This window comes from Nematocida major, assembly GCF_021653875.1.
Source record: "Nematocida major strain JUm2507 chromosome Unknown 2389, whole genome shotgun sequence".
Classification (NCBI taxonomy): domain Eukaryota; kingdom Fungi; phylum Microsporidia; genus Nematocida; species Nematocida major.
The window spans coordinates 46,872-65,793 of NW_025952953.1; the positions used below are offsets into that span (position 1 = coordinate 46,872).

Below are 18,922 nucleotides of genomic sequence, written 5' to 3' on the forward strand. Positions count from 1 at the left end.
TACTACTATTATAACTTACTATTATAACTTACTACTATACTACTACTATACTACTACTCGATTACTATAACTTACTAATTATGCTTATACTTTGCATATACTCTGCATATACTCTGGTTATACTCTGCTTCATACTATTCCTGCACCTCCTGCTAGTTCTACATATTTATTTCCTGCTTTCTTTTTATTTAATGTTTGTTAAGAGAGTATTGGCCTTTCTCGTGCTGGTGGTAGCTGCAAGTTGCAATGGTGGAAGTACTCTTGCAGATAGTCCCTGCGAGTGCAGGAGGATATACACGGACATATTCATAGATACGGACATAGAAGCAGCCAGGGAAAGAATAGAGAAAACCCACACTCCCTGCAAGCACTTCTACAGGTGGTTTATTAGCACATACGTGGACTTCAACATAAAAACAGGCGTGGAGTCCCTCTACAGGTCCCTATACTCCACCTGCCCTGTAAGGGACTTAGCCTACTTAGTATACGCTAATAAGCTGGATAGGAAGCACAATCTGATAGGGGAGAGCAAAGAAGTGGCCTACTACTTCCGGGAGGTGGCAAAGCAAGTCTTCAACGACTTCTTCAAGAGCAAGCCCGCCCTCTTCGCGAAGTGGGAATTTGCCGACCTGGAGAGACAGGGGGAAAACAAGAAAATCATCGACTTCATAAGCACGCTGCGATCAGGAGGGGATGAAATTGCAGCGGAGAGTCTTCTCTCCCTCATAAAGATCGGGCATGTTCAACTGGATACGCACATAGACTTCCTGAAGGAGTGCGCCCGAAAGGGGAATCCGGATGCGATGGGCCTTCTCGGGAACATGTACTACTACGGATGGGGAGTCCCGGCGAGCAAGATCACGGCGAGGCACTACTTCTCCGAGGGAGCGAGAAGTGACGAGCCAGACTCCCTGAACGGCTTGGGGATGCTTTCCCTGGAGGAGGGAGACCCGCAAAGGGGAAAGGCCTACCTGGAGAAAGCATCTGCAATGGGATCGAATGCTGCGGATTACAACCTCTTCCTGATGCACGAGAAGAGCAACAAGAGCTTCCTCGGGGAGTTGCACCTCATGAAGTCGGCGAAGCAGGACGGATACTTGCCTGCCGTGTACAAATACGCAGAGAAGTCCTGGGAGAAGGGAAGCTACAAGCAAAGCACTATAAACCACTACAAAAGCATATCCATATACTACAAGAGTCTCCTGGACCTGGAGAAAGAGGCAATTAGAATGTTCCAGGAGGGAAGGAATATTTCTGCACTCTATCTATCCATTCTCATCGGGGACTTAGGATCGCAGGCAGGATACATAAATGCAGCGTACACGATAAAGAACAGGCTTCTCCTGAGACTCTCCCGAATGAAGGCCCTGCGAAACTGGGACTTCCTCGGGTTATTCGCAAGCCCAGGGAAGAACTCTGCTAAGACGTCAACTGAGAGTAATTCCAATAAGAATACTTCTACTGATAATTCCAATAAGAACATATCTCCTGGAAATACTTCTGAGAGTAACTCCAACAAGAATACATCAACTGAGAATATATCTCCTGGAAATATACCTATTGATAACTCCACTGAGACTATATCTATTGAGAATACTACTGATAAGACTATTGAGAAGATATACGTAATACTCTGCAAGAGACTCGCAGAGGTGAAGAGTGCAGATGCCTTCCTGGAGTTGGGGGATGCTCACTACTACGGGATCGGAGTAGATGTAAATATGAGCAGAGCCTTCTCCAGGTACTACGCAGCTGCTCTCATGGGAAGCACTGAGGGAAAGTATCTCACAGGGTGGATGTACGAAATGGGCTGCGGAATAGAGAAGGACTTTTCTCTGGCTAAAGGCTTCTACGAGAGAATGCACGCAGGAGACAGTAATACGTACGTGCTTTACTGGGTCCTTATTCTCCGAATTGCAGTTAAGGAGCACATTTCAAAGGCCGTCTCCCTCCTGGTGATTGCTGCTTCTGTGGGCCTCGGGTGGATTGCCCTCCCCCAGGGCATTCTCTCCTTCAACAGAGTCATCCGGGGGGCTGAGAGGAAGGCGTAGAGAATTGGGCTTCTGTGGGAGACTTTCTGTTTCTTCTGGGTATTTGCGAATAAACGATGAATTGCACTCTTTTCTGCGTTTCATTCGCTTTGTTTTGCTTCACTTTCTATTGGATGCTGGCTATTGGTTTATTTTCTTTTATTTTAGTTTTTTCACTCAGCCCCCGTATGGATAGTGAAGACAAAAGATCTGCTATTGTGTCCGGTGGAGGATATCCTGAGAGGGCAGCAGCTTACCCGAGCAGGGATTCTTCACATAATATGCACAGGAAGCACCCATCTAAAACCCCAGTGCGAATAGATGCTAAAAAGCCGGAGTTGGACAAGAAGAAGAAGAAGCCCGTGCGGAAGGAGGAGGAGAAGGCTCTTCCCGAGGCAGTTATTCCCCCGAAAAGGGAGAGGAAGGGTCTGCAGCTGGTTTTTATGGATGGGTCTGCGCTTACCGAGAACCTTGTCCAGGAGGAGCTGAAGAAGCACCACATCGAAGTTGACACGAAGGAGGAGCCGCTGGCCCCTGCTCCCCACAGCGTTGGAGTGTCCGCTGAGACGTTAGAAGAAGCTTCTCCTGAAGATCCCTCCGAAAAGGGCGATGATTCCCAGGGCGTAGAATCAGACCTGAAAAAACACGAGGACGAAAAAGATCTTTTGATCGAAGGGGCTTTTGGAAAAGTCTCTCCCCAGGGAAAAGACGAAAAAAAAGAGGAAAACTCAGAAAAAGACGGGGAGAAGCAGGAAGAAATAAAATCAGAGGCGCAGAAACACCCCGAGGAAAGTCTCCCTGCGAGCACACCAGAAGCGCAAACTTCCGAAAAGGAGGAGGCACCCCTGGAAAGTGCAGAACCTGAAAGTGCCCTGCCAAAGATGGACTGCACAGTGAAGGGAGGAGTCCCCGTCGGCACAGACCCGGAAACAGGAGAGAAGATCCCCTCGTGGGACGCCAGAATGTCAGACGCAATCAGAAAAAACGTGTTCACAGAGAGAAAGGCCCCAATTTCCGCAAAGACACTCCCACCCCGCCCAAGGAAGAAGGCAGAGGCAGAGAAGAAGCCGGCACCCCCGCAGGAGCAGCCAAAGACCCCGCGAGAGTCACCCCCAGAGAAGGAGGAGAAGGAAACAGTGAAAGAGCAGGAGACAGTGAAAGAGGAGAAGGAGACAGTGAAAGAGCAAGAAACAGTAGAGGAGCCAGAGACCATAGACTTCTCCGCAGAGATGGAAATCACACACCTCCCAATCCTGTACTCGAAGAAGACCCTCCTCGCCCTCAGAGACTCCCTCCCAGAACTCCCCCCGCAGATCGACAGGACAGTCCTCGCGAAGTCCTTCCTCAGGAAGAAGAAGGAGTTTAGATCCTTCAAGACACAGTTTAAGGACGCAAGAAAGACCGCACCAGTGACGCAGTTTGAAGAGGTCGAGCCGTACGAGGCAAACTTCAACCTCGCACTGAACCAGGTCTCCCAGAATAACATCAGGGAAATTGCAAAGAGAATCCTCGCAGTAAAACCCCCCTCGGAAGCAGCAACCATAAAACTCGCAACAGCTTTCTTCAACAAAGTCATGCAGGAGCACGCGTACACCGCAATATACGCATCCCTCGTTGAGAAGCTCCAGCACATGCTATACGCGAAGGAGGAGAAGAAGGGAACCGGAAAGTCCCTGTTCGTCAGGACAATCTCTAACCTCGCACAGACAGAGTTCTCCAGAGAAACTCACTGGGCATCCACGGAGGAAACAGCACAGCCGCAGTCACTCTCAGCACAGGAAATAACCCAGAGAGTCACGGAAATATCAAATAATAAGGAGAAGGAGTACGAGAGAATCCTCACGAAGAAAAGAGCCCTCACCCTCGTAAGCTTCATCGTGGAGATGTACCTCCAGGGAATATTCTCGGATAACCTCATGCACTCGGCAGTTCACAATATCCTCGAAAGAAAGTGCCCGGAGAACGTCGAGAGACTCTGCTTCATCCTGAAACACGCAGGGAAGAGGTTTGATCAGCCCCTCGCAAGAGAATTCCTCAGGAAGTACATCCAGTGGTTGGAGACTGCGATACAGGATCTGTCCATCAGGTACAGGTTTATGGTGGAGGAAGTCCTGGATCTCGCAAGGAATAACTGGGTCTCGAAGGAGGAGAGAAGAGAAGAGGAGGAGAGCGAGTGGAAGAGCAGCAAGGTAAAGGAGAAGAAGAAGCCCGCAGTGAAGGCGAAGAGGGCAGTGAAGGTCGCAGAGTTGGTCGAGGAGGCCCCGGAAGAGGCTGCCCGCATGGAGAGTATCGTCGTAAAAATCTTGAAGGAGGACGGATTCGAACCCGCGAAGGTGGCTGGGAAACTCTCCGCAGAGTTTGCCGGGAATGTTTTGTTTTTCCTTGGGCTCGTGAAAATCACAGTCGAGGGTTACGATAGAGTCCTGGAGAACGGGATGGGGCTGGTCAGAGAGTGGGTGAAGATAGTCCCGGAGAGGAGGGAGGAGGTTCTGGAATACGTCTCCGTGGAATTGCTCCCGGACTTGGTCGATGACTCCCCGCACGCTCCAGAGCACCTGAAGAAGATCCGGAAGTTTGCCAGGTAGTCCTGAAATAACTGGATTCCTGGAATAGATAGGCAGAACTAACTCAATAAATCACTTAGCACGAGAATAACCCGTGCACAGGAAACCGTTTTCCCAGAAAAGGCTCGGCCAGAGATGCTGTGCCCGGCTTTAGACTTAATGTTTTCTCTTTCTTTTTTCTCTCTTTCTTTTCTCTTTTCTTTTCTCTCTTTTCTCTTTTTATTTTCGCAAATTTTATCCCCTGTAATGGGCCGTAATGAATACTCCAAGCAGCTGAGAAGTATGTCCTACACCGAGGTGGAAGAGACACTTTCAGACAAGAAAATGCTGATACTTAACATGAGAAACAACCCAAAGGGAGAAGACTACATGAACTCTGCCGAGTGGATCACAACCAAGAAAGACATCGCAAGATGCTTGACCATCCTTGGAGAGAAGAAGCGGGAGGAGATCAAGGAAGAGTGCGAGCGAGAGAACAAGCCACTTCCAAAGTGCTTCCAGAAGAAGCTCCCCAGATCAGTGCGAGTGGCTATGCCTAAAAAGATGCTTGCAAAGTACTCGCAGAACAGACACCCAATTAGAAGAAAGGTCGTTGTGTTCACCCCCTAATAATAAAGCGTGCTTCTGGTAGTTGCCCATATACTTAACGCTATTACTTCATGCAAGCATATAGGCATACGCATACAAGCATATACTATACTATTGCTGTTATTTCATACTATTATTTCATACTATTCATGCTATTACTATATCATACTATTAGTTCACACAAGCATATACTATACTATTACTATTAGTTCATACTATTCATGCTATTACTATATCATACTATTGCTATTACTGTTACTAGACTAGACTATCAGTTCATACTATTCGGGTTATTATACTACACCATTACTACATCATACTATTGTTTCATATACATCATTACACCATGCAAACATATAGTCATATTCATGCTATTGCTGTTACTATACTATCTACCATACCATCACTACACTATGCTATTACTATATCATACCATACTATTACTATTATTTCATATGTATCATTACTTCATCTACTCCACACTATTACTTTTACTCCACACTATTACTTTTACTTCATACAATCATATACTCATACTATTACCATAACATTGCTATTCTACTATTACCACTATACATACTTCAGACTTCATACTATACCACTATTACTACTATTACCATTCTACTAGTACTATTACTTCAGACTATTCCCACTACTATGCCCTATTACTTCATTCTTTTCTTCTGACTCCACAATAATTCCCTTTTCTTGGCCTTTTATTTCTTTGTGTTTTCTTTTTTATGAAACTCCGTCTCTCGCTTGCAGTACTCGCAGCATCTGCTCTCGCGCTAAAAACAGAGTCCATTTACAAAAGCAAAGAGTCTTTGTATAGGCCATACGTAGATAGAATCACAGGACGAGTCCCATTCGGAAATTTATCTGGCCATGCCCACGTGGTTTCAACAGGCATGGAAGCAGGAATACACTTGACTTCGGGATACTCCGGATCTGCTGGAAGCATCACGGGAAAGCATCCCCTGGGCATGAAGAACTGGCGATTTGACGTTCACTTGAGCGTAAAGCCTGGGCTGAAGGGAGTCGGCCTCTGGATTATGCGGAACTTCTCGGGAGGGCCTCTCTTCGGGGGAAACGAGCAGTACAACGGGATCCTGGTCTTTCTGCAGCTCGAGGGAGACCTTCTCGGGAAAGTCCCTGGTCCCTCCATTGGAGTAGCTACGGCTTACGGGGGATCTTCTGTCGTGCACTTTCAAAAGCGTATCTCTGCAAAAAATGACTGCATTGTTCGGGTAGACTTTGTGGACGGAAAATTGTCCGTGGGGTACTCGGAGAGGGGAAAAAAAGTCCAGACTATGGGGGAGATGGACCGCGTCTCGATCGATGAGGGAAGCTTCCTCAGCATCTCTGGGGAGCTGGCAGGCCCGGAGGGGGACGGGAATGTAAAGAGCATTTCTGTGTACCGGATTCGAACCCGCGTGGAAAACTTCAAGGAAGAAGTCCCGTATACACGGCCTGTGATGTCGTGGGTGGTTTTTGCGGTGCTTGTCTCGGGGGTGGTGTACTATATGCACGCTCAGAAGAAGAAAAAGCCTCAGAAGGGGATACTTAGCAAGTGAACCTGAAAATATTTCCTTATTTGGAGATATTTTCCAAATGCGGAAACATGTGAAAATACTTCCACAGAAAAAACCTGAAAAAAATAAACGGCTGTGTGGGCATTTGTGCTGGATTTTCAGTGGTTGCGTGCATCGGTTGATTCGGGAGGCCAGAAAAAGCCTGCCCAGAGGAGTGGGGTTAATCAAACAGCCCATTAAGAGCTAAAAGCAGGAAGAACCAGAATAAAGAGCAAACTTCGCGTGAGTATTTCCTGAATTGCAGGGCAGGTTCGCCCGCATAATTAGATAATTTCCATAATGTTTTTGTGGTTTCATGCAGAAATATGCCCGAGTGATCTGCTCTTCTACTCTCCTGACAGGGTGGACTGAGATAAAATTTTATTTGAATTCGCAGTATAAATAGTTTTCTGGAGGCACTATATAAGCTTATACCAATAAATAGCACTGGCTTAGTATTGTGCTGATGCTTTTAAGTCTGGCCTTGGAGTTCGCCCACACACTTTGATTTTTTAATTCTTAGCGCTTTATACTTGATCTTTATTCGAATTATGTGGAATATTCCTGAATATACACGCCCTCTCTGTATATTTTGCATCTGCCCTGCAGGAATTCGCGTATATTATATGCCGATGGAGGCAGCCTTTCTCTCCAGCACAGTCTTTCCCTGCACGAATTTTCCCTTTACGCGTTTTATTTCTAAAAGCGTACTGAAATCGACTGCTCGCACTACACCTTGTGTTTCCTCTGCTGTCGCTATTACAGCGTGCCCAGAGTCGCTGAATGAGACTATTCGGCCGTATACGGTATCTCCCGTTGAAAAAAGCCTGTTCATTTTTGCGCTGTCTTTTATCCCGTATAGAGCATCCTCCCTGTGCAAAATAGCGAGGGAATTTATCGAGGGGACTCCATTGACCATTTTTATGCGTAAAATAGCGTGGGTCTGGGCTACGTATTCGACCACTGCCGTTACAAGAGAGTTCACAGTTGGGCGAACCACCGCTGCTCTGTACTCTCCGTCTCCTGGAAGAATCATAAAAAAAAGTGTGCACTTCTATTTATACGCAATAAAATAAGCTTTCTCTGCATTTTTGATTTTGCACTTTTTTTCTGCAATTTTGTATATTATGCGCAGTTTGGTGGTTTGGAGCAGCACAAATATGCGCCTTCCGGCGTATATTCTGGATTTTGGGCGCTTTGTTTTATTAGTATAAAAGCCCTTTTTGTTTTTTGTTTTTTTATTTTTGTGTACGTGCGAAGATGCAGCAGACATACTACACAATTCCCTCCATGCGCCCGAAGGATATCGCAGAGTTTCTCTCGGAGAACGGCTTTAACATTTTGGTGACGGACATCACAAACCCGAACCCTGCATATATTTGCAGGCTTTATGAAGGGATTTTAAACGTCTTTTTGGAGAAAAAGATCCCAGAAGCGGACGAGTCTGTCTCTATGATTTTAATCTACTTCCACATGAAAACATTTGTTGAAAAAATTAAGGCCGCGCTCTTTACAATGCACGACATCATCTCCCCAGAGGCGGGAAAAACGGTGAAAATACTCAGCGCAGTCGTAAACTATGCGCTCTTCAAGGAGAACAAGAGACACGTGCTAAACCGCATTGTTCGGCGGCGGGAGGAGATAGAAGGCACGATCGAAGAAACAAAAAAAAATATTTTCAGAAACAGGGAGATTCTCCTCCAAAAGAGGAAGGAGAAAAAAGAGAGTGCAGCAAAAAAAAACTTTTTATTGGAGCACATTTCCCAGAAGGAGCAGGAGATTGTAAATTACCACCGAGTCCAGCAGTCCCTGACGAAAGAGATAGAAAAGGCAGGAAACGACCAGAAGCAGATCAGCGCTGCAATTTCCCACGAGAAGACGGAGATTCTTGCCCTGCAGCAGGAAATCACGAGACTAACAGCAAAGATTGTGAAGAATCCGGAGCAGCTGAAAGAGCTGCTAATTGCCATGAAAAACCAGATGCAGGATGAAAATGAGATTCTGCGGGAGTATGAAGTCAGGTTTAGGCTTTTGCAGGAGAACTTGAGCAGGTTTAACCGCGTGACCGAGGAGATTAAAAATTTTACAGCGGTCGTTTCCTTACTGGGGAAATACAGCGAGGATTGTGCAAACAAGGAAATTTCTCTGGAAAAACTAAAAAATGAAAATTCTATTTTAGAGACGAAAAACAAGTCAAAATTCTCCAGGAAGATCTTGCTCGAGAAGAAGATCGAGTACATCGTGGAGAAAATGAGCAGGCTCACGGAGGAAGACGCTGCTCGAATTGAAGGCCTGAAAACGGAGTTTGCCGCGCTAAGGGAGAGACACTCTCAGGTTTTGGCAGGGAGAGAGAACTCGGACCGGCTCATCCAGAAAAACCACGGGGAAGCGAAGGAGCTGGAAAAAGAGATAATTCGCCTGGAAAGCGAGCACCAGTCGCGGGTTTCGGGGGTTTATAACGAGCTTTTACAGGAAAAAAGCTTTTTAGAGGGATACGGGGAAGACCTCCAGAAGATTTTCAAGGGAGAATATTTTGCATAAAAATTTGCTTTTTATACGCGCAAAAAGTATATAGGAGCGCGCGGAAAAACGGGAAAGTGAAAAATTTGCAGGAGCACCGGGGAACCTGGGGAGTACCTGACAAGACGGGAGCGCCCAGAATTCACCACTTACTACGCACTGAACAGTAAATAAAGACAAGCCAAGCATCACTACTTACCACACACTGCATATTTATTGATGTAAATGCCGCTACTTACTACGCGCAGCACACTAAATGCACTACTTTTTACACGCTGTGCACTAAAGTAAAGAGGGAGAAGTCGGCCACCACAAATTATTGCGCACGCTGTAAAAAGTCAGGGTAAATTGTTTATTACACAGTGCGCAGTAAATGCTGGCTAGTTTATGCTTTTTCTTCTATTTGCCCGAATTTCTGCCTTTTTGCTGGGCTTTTCTGCCTCGTGCGTTGTGCATCCGCACTTCATCTTTTTGCGCGGCGGCTTCACCTCCTGCACGGGCTCAGACTCAGCCTCAAAATCAGACGAGAGTGAAAGCGTATCTTTTTCAGAATTTTCTGCAGAGTTTGGATCAATTTTTCTCTTTTTGGCTCTGCCGAGCCTTTCCCTCATGTGGTCCTCGAACGAAGTGTTGTTTATGTGCGAGGGCTCCTTTATCTCCCGCACCTGCATGTTTATTTCTATCTCTTTTATCCTGCTCCTTATGTACTTTCCCACGAGGGAGAGCTCTCCCTTTCTCTCCATAACAAACACAAAATAAAATGCGAAATAAAAATTTATGCGCAAAGATTCGGGTTATTCGGGGTTTATCGCATACTACACCCTGTGCATTAAGTAAGTGCAGTGCGCGTCACAGTATTTTTTGCGCACGGCCTCGCAAGTACGACTTTTTGCAGCGGGCATAACAAATAGTGCCTTTGCTAGGCCACCTTCGATGCCCTGCGCAATAAATGGTGTCGAAATTAGAATAGTGCGCAAGCACAGGTCTCTTTACAAGCCCACTAAAATATCCACTGAAACCACGCCCAGCCCAACCTCAAAAGATCACTCCCGCTTTCCAGCTACTACACGAATCCATCTAGTTAGATCTATTGATTTTTTTCCTATTTGGAGTTATTCGGGTCTTTTTGATACATCAAAAAACATCGCAAAAAATCAGATGATCTCAAATAAAAGTATAAAAGGAATCGAAAAATGAAAATTCATGCAGACTAATACAAACACAACTTTTAATTTCACCGAGCTTGCAGAATGGTATGAAGCCCACGGAATGACATTTTCATTCGAAGCCTGCGCTTTTGACATACTTCCCCTCTTCAAGTCTTTCCAAGGAGCAATCCACTACCTTATAGAAAGCATTGGGACCAGCCGAGACAAGTTCATGGGAGAACTCTTCAATATTCTGGTGGATAAACTAACATTGTTCGACACATGCCCAGATAGGAAACTAAACCCCCGCATGGAGGAGCTAGTCTACATGGTTCTACATAAGGACGTAGAAGAACTAGGCCACTACATCCTGGCCTTGGATAGCGAGGAGAATTTCGACTCTCTTTCCTGCTTGTATAAGGAGCTGAAATCTGCGAAGGCTGCGTGCATAGAAGAAGCCAAGAAGCTATCAATGCATCATTTCCTAGTAAAAAAGTCGGGGTTAGTGTCGGAGGATCAAGGCAATGGTAATATTCAGGAAGCGAACCATAATTTCATCGATATATTGGTTATTTTAATAATGAATAATCCCAGGATGAAATTGCTGAATATGATTCGCAATGCCATTGGCCTGGGAAGAAACAGGAATGATAGCAACAGCAGCGACTCTTCTCACTCTTCTTACTCTTCTTACTCTTCTCACTCTCCTTACTCTCCTCACGAATTCCGCTCTTTCCGCTTTCCCGAGGATGATCTCCAAACTTCAAGCGATCTTCCTCCGAGACCCCCTCCTCACGGCGATCACCTTCATATCCACGTTCACCACCATAGCCACCGTAAATCTAAACGTAAATCCAACAATAATGACGATAGTGATGATGACACGGATGGAGAAAACCCTTCTGGAGACTTTTTAAACAACTCAGAGCTTGAAAATGCTCGCGCTCCGAATTCTCCCACCCCAGAAATAGGGCCAAATGATGAATTCCAGGACCCCTCTAATCGATCCTCTAGCTTGGAGAGACGTAGAAACGACTTGGAGGATGGGAATTCAACTGGTAATGGCCCAGCCCAAAGACCTACGGGATCTGCTGAGCTCGCAGGAAGTGAGTCTACTATGGAGGGAAACTTTAGAGGGAGAAGGTGGAATGATGGAGATCCCTCCAGTAGCATCTGCACGGAAATGGAACATATGCACATATCAGCACTGGAGTCCTCCGATGGATTTGGCCTTTCTGATGCAGATGATGATGCATCTGAAGAATTGACTGAAGAAGGAGCAAGGATGAAAGTGAAGGAGATAATAAGAAGAGAGAAAGGGGCAGGCTGTGAAGAATTGTCCTTTGATGAAATGTTATCGTGTATTTCCTTCCTGGATTTACAACTGCAGAAGAATTTCGAAATAGCTCATTCAGCTGTGGGTAAATCCCTAGCAAAAATTGAGACAAGTGCGAATGAACTCCTTTCCAGGTTGAATAACCCGAATACTCCGAAGAGTGTAGATCCAAAGTGCTTCATCCGATTCCTGCGTGAGATGTGCGTGTCTAAAATCAAGAAGGAGACACGAAAACATAATATTCCCACAGAGTTTGACGATAGTCTTCCGCCTATTTTCCACATAATCTTAACTATTCTGCACAGTAATCCAGACAATTCTCTGTTCATCGATGATTTCTTTAAGATACATATGCCTCCGAACTATCCCTCTGTAAAGAATCAGCCCCAGAGTAGTTTTTTCGATCTTCTGAGCAAAGGGGAGGAATTAAACTATGTCAAATTCTTGGTATCTATGAAGGGGAGGTACGATATAGTGCCTATGCCATCAACTATTGCATGCAGTCAAGACACAGGAAAACCTCGCTTCTACAATTCAATCCATATGTATTCGATGATACTGTGGATAATTAAGAATTTCCCGAAGCTCCAGAAGGAAGAAGCTGAAAAGAAGAGAAATATGCAGGCCTTGGAGGAACGGAAAGAAAGAGAAAAACTTATGCGAAAATGGTCTATTATGGAGATAAGTAAAGAATTAGACGAAATTTTGCGAAGGCGCCTGGCCCTGAAGGAACAGGATGAAAGAGAAAAACTTATGCGAAAATGGTCTCATAAGGGGATGCATGAAGAATTAGAAGAAGTTGATCGTAGGCACCAGAGCTGGAAGGAACGGAAAGAAAGAGAAAAACTTATGCACAAATGGTCTTATAAGACAGATGAAGAATTAGAAGAAATTATTCGTATGAACCAGGTTGTGCAGGGTCATTTGGAAATTGAAGAAATTATGCAAGATTGGGCTTTTAAGGAGGGAAATAAAGAAAACGAAGAACTTAGGCGTAGGCATAAATTGGTTTCGGGTAAGAATAAAGAGAGAGAAAGAGAAAGAGAAAAACGCATGCGAGAATTGGCCCAGGCTGAGGAGACGTCTTTACTCGACGTAGTATCGGATACTATCGATTTTTTCACGCCAACAACTCCACAAGGAACGATGTTGGCATCTGCGGGAATGGCAGCAGCTACCATGGGTTTATGCCTGTTAGGGGGGCCTCGGATTCCTATTCCGAAGTTTTTTTAAGAAAATAAACTCTGGATTCTCCTAAGATATTTTTGTGCTACTATCGCACCTTTGGGTTATTCAGGATATTGAAGGAATAGTGCGAAGTACTGGGTAGACTCTGGGTTGCCTGGTACGTGGACTTCTCCCAAGAAAGTGCACTTTCCTCTTCCTTCCGTTCTTCCTTGGCCTGCTCTGAGGGTGGATAGCTTCGATTCTGGACTTTTTGTGGAGCCTCCTGGAAAGTGCCTGAAAATGTGCGGGAATCCACGGGAAGAGGCGTATGGGGGTGCAAGACCATGCCCAGAAAGATGTTTGAATCTGGCCTATTCTTTATTCTTGCAGATTTTCTGATGGTCTCGAGTATATTCGTCCCACGGCGTTTTCTCGCATGAAAAAACACAAAAGCAGAAGAAGCCCAGAGAGGCCCCGGAAGAGCTGGATTTTCTCTTTTTTCCGAGTAGAGCCCGTATTTGCGGGTTCGAACCTGCTGGAGAAGTGGAGGCTCTGGATTCGGGGGAGAAGGGAGAAAGCGCAAATTTACAGGGAAAAGATAAGGGCTCTTTCTCTTGGGCGCTGAACCTTGCAGGGATAGCACTTCTTTTGGGTGGACTCTTCGCTTTCCTTGGGTATGCTTGCTTTCTTTGCCGTAGTATGTGCTTGCTTCTTCCAGGGTAGGTTTCTATAAAGGGTTCACTTAAGAAGCTTTTGAAAGGGCGTTTCCAGTTTTCTTTTTATTTTTTATTTTTGCAAATTTTTCAAAGAGCCCCCCAAAACGCCGATGCATGCTGGAAACAGCTGCGGGCATAGGAAATTAAAAAAATAAATATAAATATTTAAAGGGTTCACTTTCTGCAGTCAGTCAAAATTTGCATATTCTCATGCTTCGGATTATTCGGAAAAAACAAAGTGCAAGAAGACGCGCGGAACAGAATATCTACCAGATATAGGCAGAGTCTAAAAGTGTGCTAGGTGTTTCAGGCGGGTTATACGTTAAGTTTGAGCACTTTCTGGTTATTCGGGCTTTTTGTTAAAATTCGGGTTATTCTGGGTTGTTATTCTGGGTATGTTTACATCCTGTCACTTTGTGCGGGGAACTGCTGTCAAACACACGTCATTTAGCGGCAAAACAAGAGGGAAATACGAGAACTCTCCATCACACAGCTATCAAAATATGACGTGCACGCCCGGAATCCATCAGAGTCGAACTCCCGAGAAAACCCATTCCAACGGGTAAAAGATCAAAAAAATCAAGGTGCTGATATATGCCATAGAGCCAGTTTCAGGCGATATGCTTCCACAGAGTACGCTCTCCCGCCAATCTGAGCCTGCAGGTGCTTTCCCTGGAGCTGTCGCTTGCAGGTGTTTTCCCCTGAATCTCGGTGTCAAAAAGATGCAATCACAAATAGCTATATAAGCACATGAAAAGCATTTTTTAATGGAGACCCAGAAAGACCGAAATAATCCGAATACTCCGGAATCCATCTTTGAAGAAGCAAAGGAGATGATATGGAACAAAATGCACAAAATAAACCCAGAAGGAAGCGGGAGCGAGCTCTTCAACGTATACGCCCTATTCAATGACCTGCAGGAAAACTCCCGGAGGCTTTTCAGGCTCTCAAACAACCGCGAGATGTTCACAGCGCAGCTAATCTGCATAATGAAGGACCATCTTAAGTTCGACCAGAAAGATCTTCCAACAGAAGAAGATAATTATATTCTAAGATTTTTCCTGGCAATTCTTTTCATGGATATACAAGCCATAGGAGGAACTCTGTTTTCAGCCTTCCAAAGGGAAATATCTGACTTCTGCATTTTCAAGGCGATCGACTCTGTCTACAAAGACTTGGAGGAAGCCCAGAAGGAAGCAATCCTCCTGGCTATTTCCCAGAGGGATCACCACTCCAGATTCCGCACGATGTTATTTCCCCGTGCAAAGTCTCCCGTGAAATTTGACAGTGAATGGCTTTTGAAGACTTTATCCAAAGCCCAGTCAAGTCATTCCAGAGATATCCCTCCAAGGCTGGGAATGGCTAAGATTGTCACAAACCCAGGGAAGATCTACACCCAGGAGGAAGTGGATGCGTTCATATCTTGGCTGGAAAGAGTTGAAATTCAAGAGACTGAGAAAAAACTCAGGAAAGCATGCAAGAAGATAGCGAGAATCCACAGAAAGATCACGAACATGCACAGTTTAAGCAGTGCCTGCAAAGAGGAGCAGCATCATGAAATGACTCCAAGCACATTCGTAGTATTTCTATCCCGGCTGAAACTGGTTAAAGACGTCTCCCTGCGCAAAAGATTCAGGGAAGAGTGGGCGAAATGCGAGGAGGAAGGGAGTTTTTTGCTTACTAACCTCGTGGATATGCTCTGGCTTCGTGCTGTGAAGAGATTCCTCCCCATGATAAACCTCCCGGGAGAGTTCGAGCCTTCCTACAGGGAGGGAGTAAACCCAAAGAAAAGCCTCCGAGGGGTAGGACAAGAGAGTATGGAAAGTATCGGGGAAATTCCTCCTGATAACGTATACGACTTGATGGATAGTCTTGTCTTGGGGGCTTTAAACATGGTTGGGGATCAGCCGTTGGATTCTTTTTTCAAGTGCAAAGATGCAGAAGAGAGGACGATATACCTCGTAAATGGGGTGAGAGACTTTAGTGAGGACTCAGAGCTGATCTCTAAATTTAAGGCGTACATTACTTCTCACAGCCAGAATAACTCCGACATACTCCATGAGAATACGGAAATAATCTCCAGCTGCCTCTCAAAGCTGGGTCTAAATCACCTGGAAAGTTTTAAGCCCTTCCTGTACGAGGCAGTGAATCCCATCAATGCAAGCACCAATGAGATGTTCAACAGGTTATGGGCCTCCCTTAAGATAGGTCCCTGCCTGAAGTACAAAAGTATCCCAGAGAGTTCCATCCTGAAAGCTTTCATTAGAAGTACTCAGACAGAAACAGAAAAAGAGAAAATACATAGTAGTATAAGTATCCAAACGGAAACAGAAAATGAAGAAGAAAAAAATAAAGAGAAAGCTTTCATTAGAAGTACTCAGACAGTAATAGAGGAAGAAAAAGAGAAAATACATAGTAGTATAAGTATCCCAACTGAAACAGAGGAAGAAAATAAAGAGAAATCTCTCAGTAGTATAAGTATCCAAACAGAAACAGAAAATGAAAAAGAAGAGAAAGCTCTTAATAGTATAACTATCCAAACAGAAACAGAAAATGAAGAAGAAAAAAAAGCTCTTAATAGTATAACTATCCAAACGGAAACAGAAGAAGAAAAAGAGAAAGCTCTTAATAGTATAACTATCCAGACGGAAATAGAAGAAGAAAATGAAGAAAAAGAGAAAGCTCTTAATAGTATAAGTATCCAAACGGAAACAGAAAATGAAGAAGAAAATGAAGAAAAAGAGAAAGCTCTTAATAGTATAACTATCCAGCCGGAGGAAGAGAACATTGAATTCGGGTTATCCCAGAGTGAATTTACTATTATAAATACTCAGACGGAGGAACAGAAAGAGGATGAAAAGATGCAGTATAATAAGACATTTACTAGCACACACTCCCAAGTAGAAGCCGAGAACTTTCCAATCCCAGAGTTTTCCCCACCCCAAAACAGCCTTCTCTTTGCATCGGGCCAGAATAACTCACTGAATCCCGCAGGCAGAATGAATACCACCAGCACATTCTACTGGGATGGCTTTTTTCTGGGCCTGTTCGGCATATCCATGGGCATTTTATCGATTGTCGTATATGCGACATATCACCGTGCGACATCTACAGAGCGTATTTAAGCCTATTGTAAAAATATCATATTCTGTATATTTTTATTCTGTGAGAAATCGAATATTTAAAAATCAAAAGATTTATCACCCTATATAAAAGAGAGAATATGTCTTTTTATTTATGCAAGAAAGAACTTACTCTGAGAAAGACGAGGACAAAAGGATAAAGACCTGGTATATAAAGAACAAAATAGCACCAGCAGTATCTGAAATAGAGATGTTTCACATGGACCTTCTCTTTGAGGAGCTGAAGAAGTGTGCGGGGACTTTGTTTTCTCTTCTCCCGTACCCGGATTTGCTGAATTTGCGGCTATTCTCCGCGCTGAATGCTCACTTGCGGCTAAATACGAAGAAACCACTGACAAAGGAGGAGGAATGCCTGCTCAGGCTATACCAGGGAGTGCTTTATAGGGACCTGCAGGACGTTGGGAAGCACTTTATGGCTGTCTACAACGAAGGCTTCTATGGTTGTTCCCTGGATACTCTCACTATTGCCCGGAATGATGCAGATATGGCACAGGGGAGAGTGCTCAGCCTGCTCCTAGACGGTGGGAGTACTCGGTCGGATGAGCTTATCGCACAGGGAGAGGCTGAGGATCTGGATAATGCCGAACTAAACACTGAGTTTAAGCGGCTTCTCTCTGAATTTGCCTCGAAGTATCCGGATACAGAGTTTGTGGAACACGGAATACTTGAGAAGGGAGCAGACTATTACAAGATGTACTGTAACAAGTGGATTTACAAGGCACTGAAGAGTGTTGAGTCGATTCGCGTGTGCGAGAAGAAGGAGGAAGCCAAGAAGCACTGCAGGTCCATAGCAGATGCCAAGAACAGGGAGACGCCCGTCCTGGAGAGATTCCAGAATAAATTCGAAATGGTCATGGAGGATGACACCTTAGCTCGGGTTAAAGTGGATCCAAGCACATTCGTAGTATTTCTATCCCGGCTGAAACTGGTTAAAGACGTCTCCCTGCGCAAAAGATTCAGGGAAGAATGGGCAAAATGCGAGGAGGAAGGGAGTTTTTTGCTTACTAATCTCGTGGATATGCTCTGGCTTCGTGCTGTGAAGGGATTTCTCCCCATGATAAACCTCCCGGGAGAGTTAGAGCCTTCTTACAGGGAGGGAGTAAACCCAAAGAAAAGCCTCCAGGAGAGTATAAAAACTATCGGGGGAATTCCTTCTGATAACTTATACGACTTGATGGATAAGCTCTTTTCGGGGGCTTTAAACATGCTTAGGAAGCGGCCGTTGGATTCTTTTTTCAAGTGCAGAGACGCAGAAGAGAGGACAATATACCTCGTAAATGGCGTGAGAGACTTTAGCGAGGACTCAGAGCTGATCTCTAAATTTAAGGCGTACATTTCCTCCCACAGCCAGGATAACTCCGACATACTCCATGAGAATACGGAAATAATATCCAGCTGCCTCTCAAAGCTGGGCCTAAACCACATGGAGAGTTTTAAGCCCTTCCTGTACGAAGGTCTTAGCCTGGATAATGCCACGCAAAAAGACCTTCTTGAGAGAGTTTTCCACCGCATAGAAAAATCCCCCTTCTACAGGCCGATTAAAACGCCTGTAAAAAAGCAGAAAAACCCGAATTTAGAGCTGGCCTCGATACTACTGGCCCTGAAAAACAACGAGAAGTTTTTCGTCCTGGAGAGTGAATTAGAAAATGCAGACCCTGGAGTGGACCAGGTGGATTCTAAGTTCTCCAAGGAGTTCAGGAAGTTCTTTTTTTTGGGAGGTATTCTTGCAGCGTGTCTTTTATCTTTTAAGAGACTTTCAGCGGATTCCTCCCGGGTCTGTGTGGAAGATGATGCGGAGTCGTGCGGGTTTCAAAAGCCGGCCCGAGAATAAACTATGTTTTCGCCCGTGAAATTCTGCGATGGCCAATTCCGAACGGTCTCACACATTTTCAGACTCTGTCTCCGGAGAGGGAAAGTTCCACAGAACCCGAATTCTCTGCATCAAGTGAAAAATAAAAATACCTGAGACATTACTACATTTACCCGTATAAGAAACCTCCGAAAAAGAAAAAAAAAGGGGATAAGTCTACTCTGGAAGTACTTGCTCTATCTATTGCTGAGAATGGTCTAACTATACCAAAGCCGCATGCGAAGAGTTGTAATGCTGGAAGTGCTAGTGAAACTGCAGCCTTTATTATT

General features: G+C 44.9%; 10 protein-coding genes across 10 annotated transcripts; 8 read left to right on the forward strand and 2 right to left on the reverse strand.

Annotated features, from left to right (window-relative positions):
* Positions 1-191: 191 nt before the first annotated feature.
* Positions 192-2,051, forward strand: NEMAJ01_0716 (SEL1 protein; the record flags this gene model as incomplete). The annotated part of the gene is made up of 1 exon (XM_047914554.1): positions 192-2,051. The coding sequence occupies one exon, from the start codon at positions 192-194 to the stop codon at positions 2,049-2,051; it is 1,860 nt and encodes a 619-aa protein (XP_047770511.1).
* Positions 2,052-2,218: 167 nt separating this feature from the next.
* On the forward strand, positions 2,219-4,615 carry NEMAJ01_0717 (uncharacterized protein; the record flags this gene model as incomplete). Its single annotated transcript, XM_047914555.1, has 1 exon — positions 2,219-4,615. One exon carries the CDS (start codon positions 2,219-2,221, stop codon positions 4,613-4,615), a length of 2,397 nt encoding a protein of 798 aa, XP_047770512.1.
* A 225-nt stretch (positions 4,616-4,840) lies between these two features.
* On the forward strand, positions 4,841-5,203 carry NEMAJ01_0718 (uncharacterized protein; the record flags this gene model as incomplete). The annotated part of the gene is made up of 1 exon (XM_047914556.1): positions 4,841-5,203. The coding sequence occupies one exon, from the start codon at positions 4,841-4,843 to the stop codon at positions 5,201-5,203; it is 363 nt and encodes a 120-aa protein (XP_047770513.1).
* A 719-nt stretch (positions 5,204-5,922) lies between these two features.
* Positions 5,923-6,756, forward strand: NEMAJ01_0719 (uncharacterized protein; the record flags this gene model as incomplete). Its single annotated transcript, XM_047914557.1, has 1 exon — positions 5,923-6,756. The coding sequence occupies one exon, from the start codon at positions 5,923-5,925 to the stop codon at positions 6,754-6,756; it is 834 nt and encodes a 277-aa protein (XP_047770514.1).
* A 619-nt stretch (positions 6,757-7,375) lies between these two features.
* Positions 7,376-7,789, reverse strand: NEMAJ01_0720 (uncharacterized protein; the record flags this gene model as incomplete). The annotated part of the gene is made up of 1 exon (XM_047914558.1): positions 7,376-7,789. One exon carries the CDS (start codon positions 7,787-7,789, stop codon positions 7,376-7,378), a length of 414 nt encoding a protein of 137 aa, XP_047770515.1.
* Positions 7,790-8,013: 224 nt separating this feature from the next.
* Positions 8,014-9,294, forward strand: NEMAJ01_0721 (kinetochore protein Nuf2; the record flags this gene model as incomplete). Its single annotated transcript, XM_047914559.1, has 1 exon — positions 8,014-9,294. One exon carries the CDS (start codon positions 8,014-8,016, stop codon positions 9,292-9,294), a length of 1,281 nt encoding a protein of 426 aa, XP_047770516.1.
* Positions 9,295-9,653: 359 nt separating this feature from the next.
* NEMAJ01_0722 (uncharacterized protein) lies at positions 9,654-10,016 on the reverse strand (the record flags this gene model as incomplete). The annotated part of the gene is made up of 1 exon (XM_047914560.1): positions 9,654-10,016. One exon carries the CDS (start codon positions 10,014-10,016, stop codon positions 9,654-9,656), a length of 363 nt encoding a protein of 120 aa, XP_047770517.1.
* Positions 10,017-10,476: 460 nt separating this feature from the next.
* On the forward strand, positions 10,477-12,990 carry NEMAJ01_0723 (uncharacterized protein; the record flags this gene model as incomplete). The annotated part of the gene is made up of 1 exon (XM_047914561.1): positions 10,477-12,990. One exon carries the CDS (start codon positions 10,477-10,479, stop codon positions 12,988-12,990), a length of 2,514 nt encoding a protein of 837 aa, XP_047770518.1.
* A 1,417-nt stretch (positions 12,991-14,407) lies between these two features.
* Positions 14,408-16,765, forward strand: NEMAJ01_0724 (uncharacterized protein; the record flags this gene model as incomplete). Its single annotated transcript, XM_047914562.1, has 1 exon — positions 14,408-16,765. One exon carries the CDS (start codon positions 14,408-14,410, stop codon positions 16,763-16,765), a length of 2,358 nt encoding a protein of 785 aa, XP_047770519.1.
* Positions 16,766-16,877: 112 nt separating this feature from the next.
* On the forward strand, positions 16,878-18,614 carry NEMAJ01_0725 (uncharacterized protein; the record flags this gene model as incomplete). The annotated part of the gene is made up of 1 exon (XM_047914563.1): positions 16,878-18,614. The coding sequence occupies one exon, from the start codon at positions 16,878-16,880 to the stop codon at positions 18,612-18,614; it is 1,737 nt and encodes a 578-aa protein (XP_047770520.1).
* Positions 18,615-18,922: the final 308 nt, after the last annotated feature.